The sequence below is a fragment of the Rosa rugosa genome, chromosome 7 (assembly GCF_958449725.1).
Source record: "Rosa rugosa chromosome 7, drRosRugo1.1, whole genome shotgun sequence".
NCBI classification, from domain to species: Eukaryota; Viridiplantae; Streptophyta; class Magnoliopsida; order Rosales; family Rosaceae; genus Rosa; species Rosa rugosa.
The window spans coordinates 13024171-13037835 of record NC_084826.1 but is presented as its reverse complement, the minus strand read 5'-3'; the positions used below and the strand labels follow the sequence as shown (position 1 = coordinate 13037835).

The following is a 13665-nucleotide window of genomic DNA, read 5'->3' as shown; positions in this document are numbered from 1 at the left end:
GTAAAGACAACCCTACTGTAAGCACTAAAAACAGCTAAACCTGTTGGAAAATTGACTTAAACTATCTAAAAGCAACTGCAAAGAAGCCAAACGTATAATTCTGTATTCCGAAAAGAATAATGCTTGTTTGAGCCTGAATATACAAGGAGTCCTTGAATTGATGTGTTTACTGGGGGGCACTAATATGTTTACTGGCCCCCAGAAACCACCTGTAAGCATTAAACCTGTTGGAAAATTTAAATTCAGCTGTGTAAAAAATCTTTTAATCATCCCAACTGTAAGAATCTGACATATTAAAAGAAAAATGATTATTAGTGCCTGAATATACACAATTACTGGCCCCCAATAAACCAATTACTGCCCCCCAGTAGACAAATTCAAAACGTAACGACTCTTTACAGAAACATATACTACTACTGAACGAGAGGTTCAGTGCAGCTCAACTTGTTATGAGTGCCCATTTTGCCACAACGACCACAACGAATCAGCTTCTTTTCAGCCTCTCCAACCGACTTGAACCGCTTCACCCTAGGCCTCCCGGGGGGCCTCTTCGAAAGGGGAGGTAATATACATTCAGAAGCAGATTCTGAAGAAGACATATCAACATTGGTTATCGGACAGATAGGAAAACTGTAGCTCTTCTTGAACATATCAACCTGAAAGTACTTATCAATATAATCATATACATTTACAGAAGCAGCCTGTAATGCAGCAAGGCCGTGAGGACAAGGAAAACAATTAATCTGCCATTTCACACATGAACATGAATGATCGGAGATGTTGACTACATATGAAAAGTCAGATCGAACCTCATAAACTCCAGGGCTAGAATAATGGACACTAAAACGACGAGATTTCTCCATTTGCTCCTTCAATCTTTCCTCCATTTTGGGAGTTAGTTCTGTGGTCCAACGTTCTGCCTCTTCCCTCCTCTTACCGGCCATCTCCATTTGTTTAATTCTTGTCTGGTCCAGCATACAATAGACTGGCATCAAACGCTCAATTGCAATCCAAGAGTTAAATGATTCAGCAATCCCATTAGCCATAATTCCATATCGGCAACTAGTATAAAATGCACGGCACCAATTTTCCACAGGCAATTCAGCAAGAAAAGGGTCAATAATATCGGCACCACCAACTGCTCTAAGCAACCGCAAATTGAAACGGTATTCCTTCTCAGTAGAGGAATATGCAACCTTAAAAAACTTCTGCTTAACATCTTCAATCAATTTTGAATTACCTTTACCCCTATATTTACCGGCAAGGTTCGCCACCAAGTGCTTGTAACAAAACAGATGAGGATTACCAGCAAATACCTTATCGAAAGCACTCAACAATCCAACACCCCGATCACTAATAAATGTGATAACTCTTCCTTGAGGTTCAAGCAGACTCTTCAAATGCTTGAAAAAGAATGTCCAGTTTGCATCTGTCTCAGAATCACAAAAACATATGGCTAGAGGGTAGAAACCTGCATAAACCAGATCACAGGAAAATCAGTCTACTGGGGGCCAATAATGTTGATATTGAACGGCAGGAACCTATCACAGCGTCGCACAGCAATGTAAAAATGATATCTCTCACAATGAAAGAAACTAGAACAAGAAATATTAAGCACACAGATGAAACTATAACAAAAGCCAATATTACTGGGGGCCAATAATAAATGTAGGGGGGGCAATAAACAATACAGTTACCTTGATTCCCATTCCTTCCAGTTGCAGACAGAATCTGCCCCTTGTAAATGCTCTTACCAAACGTTCCATCAACATACAACACAGGCAAACAGAATTGAAACCCTTCTACACAACCTCCATAAGCTACGAAAAGCCTCTGAAAACGATTTGTCGATGGTTCAACTTCCAACACAAAAGAAGAGCCGGGATTACTCTGCAAAACAGCTTCCTTATACCAAGATAACTTGCTAAACGTGTCTGCATCGGAACCATAAATCGCTTCCTTAGCCCGATGCTTTGCTTTCAAGGCAACCTTGTAGGAAATATCAAACCCATAAGTTGATTTGAACTTGCTCATAATTTCCCTTGGCGTCAATGAAAGATTATAGCTAACATCAGCAGCAATGCAAGTCTTGACAACCTTGGATCCCAAAAGCTTGTGCTTTTGAGTCCTAACTACACCCTTGCAAGTGTGAATATTATTCAACTCTGTTATGTAAAGGCAACCATTGGCAGATGATGAAAAAGCACGAAGATGCCAATCACATCCTTCGGTTCCAACATTTGCACAGACTGCATGAATACGGTCCAAATCATTTCTCAGCAAAACAAACTCGAAACCAACTGCAATTGCATACTTCCTGAGCTTCTCACGGAGCTCAGCGGCACCATGAAACTTATCCCCGACATGATGAATATAAGAACTCCACTCATCAGACAAATACGTCTTGTGAACTTCAGTCCTGAATGCATCACCCAAATAATCATCTTCATCAATCACTTCCGACCCACTATCCACAGAACAAGTTCTCCTACAACCTCCCCCAATCTTTAAAACTGAAATATCGACACACTCTAACCTATGTATTCTAGCAGAGCAAAACAGCATCTGGAAATCACGATCGTTACGAAGAAAACAAACTTCACAACCTGGAACTGAATACTGAAGCTCAATAATATCACTTGGCAAAAACTGGAATGTACGGAAAATGTCTTCATACAACTCAGAGTAGCTCATGCATTGATTCAAAGGAATCATATAACCTTTGCCAGAGTAAAGGCACCTAGCAACCAGAGGATCAACCATAGACCTGCGAAGAAAACACAACCGAACGAATCTATTATTAAACCTACATCACATGTTACTGCCCCCCATTAAATTGAGATGTGCCCCCCAATGATTTAATCAAAACTACCACAACGAAATAGCAGAAGTACCAAATTACTTTTAAAATAATGAAAAGGATACCTAGACAACAATTACAGCGATTTAATATCACATAAAAACATTACTGCCCCCCAATACACATACTACTGGTCCCCAATAATGTAGTCAAAACAGCAAAAACAATTTCGAAAATGTAATAAATTGAAATGAATTCAAATAAAAGATCAGCAGGCAACAATTATAGATACTAAAATATCATTGAACACACATTACTGCCCCCCAGTAAAAATATTACTGCCTCCCAAAAATTTAATCAGAGCTACCAGATCACCTCGGAAACAGCTCAAACCCTCATCCAATCATGAATTCACCAATAAAAACACGAAATTAATACAGAAAATCAAAACTAACACAATGCACTAAAAAACACCTGGAAATTCATAACAAAACTGCAACAACAATTCAAAACCAAAACAAACATAACACGAATCTCTGATTCAGAAAATTCAGTTCGAAAATAACACAACAATTCGTACACAAGAAGATCTGTTAGTTAAACAGATTAAATCGAGCTAAAACTCAAACAGATTAGATAGAGCTAAAGAAAAAAAAAACAAACCGCAGTGGAGGAACACACAGAGCATCTCGACCTCGCTCCATTTGAAAATAGCAGCAGATATTCTCTCTCTAGGCTTCGCAAATCCTCTACCACCAGCTCTAAATACAAATCGCCGGAGAGCTTCCCACACTGAAATCGCCGGAGAGCTACGCACGCCGGAACCAGGGAGCTTCTCTCTCCAGAATTTGAAATCGCACGGCTCCTCTCTCTCTCTCTCTCCCTCTCTAAAATGATACAGCTCCACTATCAAAAACCAGGGAGCTTCTCTCTCTACAATCCCGGCCGATTCTCTCTCTCTCTCTAAACTCGGAGAGCTTCGCTCCCTAAATCACGTTTCTGTTACAATTTGAAAGCGTTTCAGTTATAGAGGGGCAAAAGGGTCAGCAAATTTGGATAAAACAGGCACGTGAGGAAAAGATTGGGTAATTGGGGTTTAAAAATGAAAACTGTTGATTAAGTGGGGAATCTCTTAGACTGTTTGGGTAAATGGGGTTAAATGACCCAAAAATTGGGTAAATGATCATTTTCCCTAATTTTAAAGATATTTTGGATATCACTTAAATATCAGTATATCACTTACGGGACTCTATAATCCAAGTGGGATACAACCTTTGCCTCATTATTCTCAATCGCTCTAATGGCAGATGAACACAATTGAGTAAGAAATTAATTGAGTAGGTAAATAAGACTCTCTCATTTGCATATGAGATTTAATGACTCATTTAATTTTTTATTCAAGTATTGAGGATAAATTCTCCTCCCAAATTCCGCACATTGAAGTTGGTCTATGACAGAGACGAAAGAAGAGAATCCCCGGTCACATGAACCGACTTCCCAACTCATTCCACAATCGTCCTACCAACCAAACTCCGCTAACACCAAAAGTTACTGATTCTTTCTTAGTATTAGTGAGAATTAAGCTTTAGTTCTGATAGTGAGAACCGAACTTTGAATAATCACAGATGCATGCAACGCACCTGGGTTGATTCATTTTAGACTCTGCATTAGCCCCAATTTTCTAGTTAAAAGGTTCTGCTAAAGACGTTTCGTTAATTAATAACGAACGAACGGTCCAAGTAATGGAGGACATGAGTGCTCTGGAATTTGTATGGTAACGTCTGCTCAATTTAAAAGAGAAGAATCTCTGCCCCACTCCAATTGGTGCTCAGCGAAAAGAGAACACCAAAAAGCGCCGAGTCACAGTCGGTTCCCTCACTCACCACGGCACGCCACTCATGACTCATAAAACCATTTCTTTTACCTCACAATTCCAATTCTCATTGCTCACTAAGCCCTTCCTCTTCTTCTTAGCTCTGCTTTTCCTTTCAATTCGTTTCAAGAATCAAGCACCCAACAAACCCAACTGTCCAATTGAGCTCAAAAGCTGAAGTCTTTAATGGGGTAAGATCAGAGTGAGAGTATTTAGTTGGCCGCCAAAAAATGAGCGTGAGCCGTCCGTCGGTCCACCCGGTGGAGGCTCCACCGCTGATTGACGTGGCGGCCCTCAGAGTCAGGATGAAGGACGTTCAGGGCATGCCCGGCACCGCCGGAGGCCTCGCTCTCCGTCTTTGCCAGCTCGTCTTCGCCGGAGTCTCGCTCGCCGTCATGGCCTCCACCAATGATTTTCCGTCTGTCACTGCGTTTTGGTAATGCTTGATGCTTTTGGGGATTCTTGGTTTTTCGATTTTTGGTTTGAAGTTTAAGTCTTTTGATTGTTGGTGTGGTTTTGTGTTTTATGTCAGCTACCTTGTTGCTGCTGTGAGCTTGCAATGTGTGTGGAGCTTGTCACTGGCGATTGTTGATTTGTATGCGATTTCGGTGCGGCGGAGTCTGCGAAACTGCAACGTTATTTGTTTCTTCACCATTGGAGATGGGGTAAGATGAGAATCAAACTTGTTATTTACATTTTCAAAAACTTGTTAGTAAATTAATTTGCTATTGTTGTTGATTAGCTGCTTAGTTTCCATGTGAAATGTAGCTGTAGTCTGTTAAATTGGCTGGTTGTTTGAAGCTATACTAGCTGTAGGTAATGGTGATCTTTCAATCTATTTGGTGAACTAGCTTTTGTTAATATGTACCTTACCCAGTTATACATATACGATTGTTCTCATTAGAATTCGCTTATTCGGGGTTGCTTGAAAGTCCATGTCAAACAAAAATAACTTACAAATGCACATGTACAATAAACACAAAAGCTAAGACACTCACACTTTCATTCACTTCTCTTCTTCATCGAGAGTAAGTGCTGGACTATCTTTATATCTATGTCTAGTCAATCAGAGTTCCCTGCCAACCTTAAATTTCCTTGGTTGAGAGTGGGTGCATGCTTGCAACTCATATGGATAAGCATGAAGCAGAGTTCAAGAAATAGATAAACCGATAAACAGAGAGAAGTCTTGATGATTTGGGAAAGAGAGAGAGATTGATGGCTATTAACAGTTGCCCTCACCACTGACTCTACCTTACTTGCTCTGTTCGTCACACTGAGAGTCTTATGGACTAGATAATGTTGTGTCCTTTTGTGAACAAATCTGCCGTTTGATGTGTCTTCCTATATCTGTTCACAAAATGATAATGTTCATCTACATGGTTGATCCATGCGTGAATAATGAAGCTACACTAACCACTGATTAATCTTTGCAGTATATTTACGTGGTCAAAAATGAATCAAACCACATACTTTCTTGTGATTTTTTTCCTGCTCCACTTTTGTAGTTGATAGTCTTACTGTCAGTTGTCTGTTACTATCTCAGCACTGGCTAAATGCATTCTTAGTAGCTCACAAGCCCATATGGCAACTCTTTCATAATCAGCCTTATAGTAGGCTTAGCAGCCAAATAACTTGTACTGGTGACCTTTCTTTTACAAGGAAACAAGGTTGGATTTGGCCAACCCTTATACAACAGCAACTGTCAACATATGGACAGAGTTATTCTTCTTATGTTAGATTTGAAATACTAGTTGTAGGATGTGGTTTTGATTTTCCGCAACAAAGAAATATTATGGAAATATCAGTATCCTATTGTTTCTTCTCAACAAAAGTGTCTTAAATTTGTCCCATGTTGCTTGTTGATGAGACTTTGATGAGCATCTTTTCTTCTGTGGTTGTCTTGATTCAGAACATTCCCTTGCCTGCTTTGATCTTTCAGTTATTCAAGGTGGTAGCACCCTCTGGTATTGGATATATGACTCCACTTAGTCATTGGTCACTTATTATGAAACCTAATCTCCAGTTCAAAGTGTCTCATAGAAGTTTCCAATGTACTGGTACATGTGCATGAACCCCCCACCTCACCTCATCTTCTCTACCTGGCTATTTGCTAGAGTTTCCTGTCTCCCAAAGACTGTAGGGTTCAGCAGGACTCCTGTTTGAAGCCTGGATCCGCAAAGTAGGTTTTGGGGATTTAAAATGAAAAAGAAGTGGTGCTAAACACAGAGGAAGACAGTTGCGCAGAGTGCAGATGCTCACTTTAGTGTACACACTCTCACCTAAACTGAACACCTCAATTTTACTCAGACTTGAACAGCTAACTTCTCTGCTAATATGATCAAATGCCAAGCTTAAATTTGTAAGATTTAATTGTTTAAAAGGAGCAGATGCAAGTCAGATGGAGAAGAATGAGGAGATGCTAGAAAAAAATGATACGAGAAACAAAGAAATAACTAGAGAGGAGAGGGGGAGGAGAGGCGGGAGGGAGAGTCTGACTGTTGGGTGAGGAAACAGATGGTCACTTTTAATATCCCACTTGATACAGAATTGTGTCCTTAGCTTACTGATTTTGTCTTGCAAGGAATACTAGATTAAGTATCAGTCAATAGCCACCCACCATTTACGGCATGTGGCATAGATTTGGGTTTTGCCAACTTTGATATGTAGCCCTAAAATTCAAATTCTAATGGGAGTCAGCTTTTTTTTTTTTTTTTTTTGGTCTGAAGCTAATCCCCATTAGCTTAAATATTGGTCTTTCATTCTTTTATTACTGATGCTGTTAATATGGTTCTGCAAACATTCACTGTTTGGAAGTTTATATGGTTGTGCTTCTTGAGGTGGATGAAAACCCTTTTATTTAGACCTAAATCATTGCATCATCAGGTCAAGCATATAATAGTTGTTTTTCTTTTCCATGCAGATCACTTCCACTCTTACATTTGCTGCCGCATGCGCTTCTGCTGGAATTACTGTCCTCATTGCCAATGATCTTAACAGATGTGCTGTGAACCATTGCAAAAGGTTTGAATCTGCCACAGCTATGGCTTTTATCAGTTGGTTTGTTGTGTCACCATCCTTTCTTTTAAACTTTTGGTCGCTGGCTTCCCGGTGAAACTTGTGACAGGAGAATTCGTCAGAGAGCTGAATCTCATTATGTTCTCAAAGTTCACCCATTTTTAAATGGCAGTGCTTCTACAAGGATTTTTGCTCCTTTTCTGTACATAGAAATATTTTTCCAGGGATTATTGAGATACAACAACATTTCAGAAGATTAAATAACAACAATTAAGGAGATATGTATAATTTCGGATTCGCTCTCCTTTGCAACAGGATTCCCTATTGGTGTTAAAAGGTCATGAAAAAACCTACTAGATCCTCTATGAGGAACAAATGCTCTTTGCATGACCTGTTAAAGCAGCTTAAGAAATTCATGCGGTCTAGGCTTAACCGCTTAAGCACATGCCATCAGCTCTCTGGTTAAAATTGAGAAAAGTGTTGGAACCTTTTCTGTCATTTTCATGGAATTTAGGCTTCAAAAATGCAACAGTTTTTGAACTGATGAAATAATCATGATTCATTCAAGAATTGCATAGTCAATTTTGCTGCTGTATGCCTGAATCATTTTCCATTGTCCATGTAAGGCACTGAATAGGTCAAGTGCCATATGATCATACTGTTGTCTCAAATTGGTAATGGTGGCAAACCCAGCAAAAAGAAGTCCACAACAAAAAGAAGTCAATAAGTTTATTGTAACTGAACCAAAACAACCTTAGAATTCATGGTAAGTTGTTAGTGTTACTTGACTAGAATTGATGGGAAATGTATCGTTAGAATTCATGTTTTTATGGCAAGTGTTTTACTCCTGCAGTTGAATTCTTCCTTTCCTTAACACGAGATTAGCGTCCGAACGCACAGGGAAGAAGAGATGGAGGAGAAGATAATCGTTTTCTCATCCCCTTTTTCTATAGCCGTTTTGAAGAGTCAAGACTGTTGGCAACGGCCATATCGAATTCAAGGAAAGCATGACCTTGTAAGCTTTATAAACCCAGCTCCTTGAGCACCTTGAGCCATCTATATATGACCCAATCTTTCTAGTTATCTTCAACAAATTGTCCCAAAGTTTGAAGGGTTTAAGGGCTTTGAGAGTTGAGTATGTCTAACAAGGAAGACGAGGAGGAAAAGAGGCTCTATCGGTATGCAAGGACTTGCAACAAAATTGTAAGCCAGGTAGTACGCAATGCTTCAATCATCTATTTTTGCTTGTTGGTCTGGTTGCTCATCATTTATGCTTTTAGGATTTAACCATCTTCTAGTATGGTTTCAAGACTTGGTTGCATAATGAAGTCTTGAGACCCATCCCCCACTCAACTCTCAATTTTCAAGGTGTATATTGGGGCTGTAGTTTGCAATATATTTTATGTTTTAATTCAATGATAATTTGATTAAATGTATCATCATTGACCTTAAACAAGTAAACTTATAAGTTATAACACATGACAATCCAGGTTCAAATTTCGGGATGAGTCATCAAATAGCAATATTGCAAATGCTTTTCATGATTAGACATTCTTCATTAAAGCAATGTTGTTATTCTATATTTCTTAGTAAACACTTATGTCACTTATACATGTCTTAAATGTCTAAATTGATTAGATATATCTGTTGAGCTTATAATTTTGTTATTTCAGTTTGACGAACTGATGGAGATAATGAATTCCAAGACCAAACCTTCTAAGGGCCGCGGGGTATCTTATTACATTTTATTTTTAATTTTTTATCTGCATATATATGCAAATGTATGATTACGTTTGTCTGGTTTATGCATCAGAATTCTATAAACACCCCCACCGCTGCGGCTCATCAGGAACACAATGAAGTAGTTGTTCAGACAGTTACAAGATTTCTCCACGAATTGAGGACTGACTCTTCGGATGCTAAGAGCTCATCAATCACCAGATCTTCAAACTAGTTCTAATAAAAAAATATAAACTCTGTTATCCTGATTAATATGTAATGCTATTTCTTTTTCAGAAGATTTCAGAAGGAAATAGATGTGTTGAATAAATACCGAGATATATGCCTATCTAGTTTACTCCAATATTTGAGTGCTTTGATCGATAAGAAGAAGACCTTTAGACTTCAATATCCCTATTCAAAAAATTGATTTGCAAAAGAAAGAGAACACTATTGAAGTATGTACACACAAGGCATGAGTTATATACATGAATAACCATATTGCACAAAACTGTGACTATTATTTGTAGACTAGTCACAATTACGTTAAGTGTGTTGTAGAGAATTGTAATCGTGTGTTTATTATTGATAATAGGAGCCCTTTATATAAGGAGTTACAAGGTACACAAAAGGTAATAGAATCTGAATACAATTGAATACCTAGAACACTTTCCTATTACAACTCTAAACCCTAGTTTGAAGAGGCACACATTATGTCGACATCCTTCAACACTCCCTCTTGTGCCGCTCAAACTTGGCGATGACGTTTTGATTGTTGCCTCGTTAAAAACCTTGCCAAGTAACAAAAACCATGTGGGACAAAAATAACCCTGGTCGAAGGACAAAAAGAGCACAACACGTCCTTCACTCTTCGAGATCGAACATGTAGGCATCATGCCTCCCCCTGATGTCAATATCTCCCCATGATTGCTACAATCATGGGAGTTCGGATAACTTTCTCAATCTGATGCTCTTCACATGTTTCTCGAAGGTGGATTTTGGTAACGACTTAGTAAATAAGTCCGCTACATTATCCTCTGATTGGATCTGATTCACTTCAATATTTAGAAGTGCCTGTTGTTGCTGATTGTACAAGAACTTAGGCGATATATGCTTGGTGTTGTCACCATTGATGAAACCTAATTTCATTTGTTCAATACAAGCTGCATTATCTTCATAAATGCATGTAGGTTCATCTGTGGTAGACTTCAAACCACAAGTTCCTCGAATGTGTCTAACTATAGACCTTAGCCATATGTATTCTCGCACAGCTTCATGTAGAGCAATGATCTCTGCATGATTTGAGGAAGTAGCAACAAGAGTCTGCTTTGTAGACCTCCAAGATATCGCAGTGCTTCCCATGGTAAAGACATAACCCGTTTGGGAGCGACATTTGTGAGGGTCAGAGAGATACCCTACATCAGCAAACATCACCATCGTTTTGGTGTAAGGGAGGAGGATGACGCCGGCCACCCTTGGCGGTGGCAGTTTTGTCGGTCATGGCGTCTTGGACGGCGCTTCTTGGGCTAATGAGATCCGTTCTCATTCTTCCGTCATTCTTTTCTCTCTGCAGGGATAGAACAAGCCCATATCTATCGTACATTTTAAGTAACGAAAGATTGTCTTTATACCAGTCCAATGACGTTGCGTTAGCGCGGGGCTATATCTAGCCAACAAGTTCGTAACAATTGAGGTGTCCGGTCTTGTATTGTGATAAGTACAACAATGCGCCTATTGTACTCAGGTAAGCACTTTTGCTATTAACACGTTTTCGTCATCATCCCTGGGACGAAACGGATCCCTCTTAGGGCCAAGACTATGGACGACCATGGGAGTGCAACTTTGACTTTATAAAAATGCTTAAGCATTTATTAACACGGTATGCAGGTTCTGAATCTAGACAAAACCGTGTTCTCCCAAGGTCCTTCCTCTCAAACTCGGATTTCAGGTGTTCAGCAGTTTCCCTTAGCTCTCAAGGGTTCCAATTATGTTTATCAACATAAACCGTGACAATTGCAAATCCAGAACTTGTCATGAAAACGCAGGGGCATAGTTCATCATATCCCTTCCCAATCAAATAGTCACTTTAGTGAGCATTTCAACCTCGTTTGCAAACGCGCTCCATGTTCTAGAGCCACTTGACTTGGGTAAATGAAGTTCACAAGAACCTTCATTATATTCTGTATCTAGATCCCCACAAAGATACGTAGTGACCACATTCGTAAGCTGCATGTTCAGTTATTTGGAAACTACCAAACTGACAAGGTAGTGGAGTGCAATGACATCCATTACGAGAGAATGTGTCTTCTCATAGTCGATTCCAGGGCGTTTTGTGAGAATCCTTGCGCCATAAGGTGAGATTATCATCTCTTTTTCTCATCACGCTATCTAACGAAGACATATTAATGTCAACAAGTTTTATGTTAGGAGGTGTTGGCATCTCAGGCCCGAAATCCTTCCTCTTCGTTAGTGAATCCAATTCAACCTGGATCGCATCTTTCCATTTAGGCCAATTTTCTCTACATTGGCATTCTTCAACGGAGTAAGGTTCGATGTCATTTGTCTCAATAATTCCACGTCTTCATGTACACTAGTGTAATTCGTAGAGATCTCTATATTCTCAGGAATTGGTTCTAACATTGAGGCGTCCCCCAACGATGTCTCTTGGACATAACTACAATCCAGAATATTCTCATGAGACGGATTTTGAGTATCAATGATCAATGGATCAAGTTGTGTCAAACTTGCTCTCTTCCTAGGGCGAGAATCCATCGAACCTATAGGTCTCCTACTCTCTCTAGCGGAACCCATGACCTATGACGCCATTATGCCACCTTTGGGGCGTCACCATACCACCATCCATGGTAGTGGTGTCGTACCCATCTCCTCTGGGTGGCACCATGTCCTCTTGTGGGGACATCAATCCTTGCAGACATGTTTGCAGCAGGTATATGTGATCTCGTCACTTTTAGGGGATCAAGATGAGACATAGTGGGGACAGACCATGACAATTCCTGTCGTTTCTGTTGAACGTTGACGTTCTAATCTCCCCCTAACAAGGGGAAGACTGTCTCATCAAAGTGACAATCCGCAAATCCAACGGAAAAAAGATCGCATGTCAAGGGTTCTACATAGCGGACTAATAGTTGGAGACTCATGTCCAACAAATATATATATGCATTCGTTGCAATGACTCATGTTGATGCGCTGTGGCGGCGCAATTGGCACATGAACCGCACACTCAAATATGCATAAATACGAGATATTAGACTCAAACCCAGTCACTAGCTGTAACGCAAATAAAAGTTGAGTGGCTGCTATAAGTCGTAGACGAATTAGCATAGCTGCATGCGATATTGCATAACCCAAGCGGAAATATTGGTGCGCATTACCAATGTCCGGGCTACCATCGTAGTCGTTTAATGGTGGCTTTTCCGCGAGACCAATTGGGTGTGTATATGGGAATATGATACTTGATATCAATACCCAATTTACCAATTATATGCAATAGTCATCGAAAATTTTCGATGTAAACTCTCTAGCATTTTCAAGTCGAATTGACTGAACGGGATGATCCGGGTAGTGAGCCCGTAGCCATATGATTTGGGCTAGGAGTGCATCTTAAGCAGCATTACGAATGGACGATAGTGCGACACGTGACCAGCGTGTCTACATATCAACCAACAACATAAAACATCTAAGCAGTCCGCAAGTTGGTTGAGTCGATCCACAGAATCCCCTTGGATTCTTTGTAAGAATGAAATATTTTCCTTAGTGTCCTTTGCATAGGATGGTCTCCATCCTAATTTTGCTAAAGAGCAGGCTTTGCAAAACGAAAGATGGGCTTTAGAAGCAACCAGGGAAGAATCCGGTTGAGCCACGAAGTCACAATTGACTTTAGAAGTAGAAAAGGGAACCAAGGAGGTATTAGTGGTGTCAATACCACTTTTGGGCCGTAGGGGGTAGGCGGCACCAGCCCTACCTTGGACTAAATTTCGGTTCTGACTTCTTTTCGTTTTGAAAAATGGATGTCCGTGTGAAGTTTTTAGTATACGGATCATCATATCACGACCTGGGTGTCCCAGACGATCGTGCCAAAGCCTATATGTGTCAGAATCCCATAAGTCATCTCTCATGACATGGTTGGATTCAATGACTCGAATAGTGGTTGCATACAACCACTAGAGCGACACATAAGTTTCTCTAATACTCGGTTATGTCCGTAGTCATTAGAGGTGATGCAAAGGAACTCTTGTTC

At 40.0% G+C, this 13665-nt stretch overlaps 2 protein-coding genes across 2 annotated transcripts; one reads left to right on the top strand and one right to left on the bottom strand.

The window, feature by feature from the left end:
* Window positions 1–117: 117 nt before the first annotated feature.
* LOC133722605 (uncharacterized) lies at window positions 118–3994 on the bottom strand. The gene is made up of 4 exons (XM_062149480.1): window positions 3464–3994; window positions 1698–2767; window positions 810–1471; window positions 118–586 (listed from the first exon to the last, which is right to left on the bottom strand). Exons 1-4 carry the CDS (start codon window positions 3502–3504, stop codon window positions 524–526), a joined length of 1836 nt encoding a protein of 611 aa, XP_062005464.1. The 5' UTR covers window positions 3505–3994; the 3' UTR covers window positions 118–523.
* A 544-nt stretch (window positions 3995–4538) lies between these two features.
* Window positions 4539–8064, top strand: LOC133719720 (CASP-like protein 5A1). The gene is made up of 3 exons (XM_062145890.1): window positions 4539–5109; window positions 5206–5338; window positions 7594–8064. Exons 1-3 carry the CDS (start codon window positions 4904–4906, stop codon window positions 7783–7785), a joined length of 531 nt encoding a protein of 176 aa, XP_062001874.1. The 5' UTR covers window positions 4539–4903; the 3' UTR covers window positions 7786–8064.
* Window positions 8065–13665: the final 5601 nt, after the last annotated feature.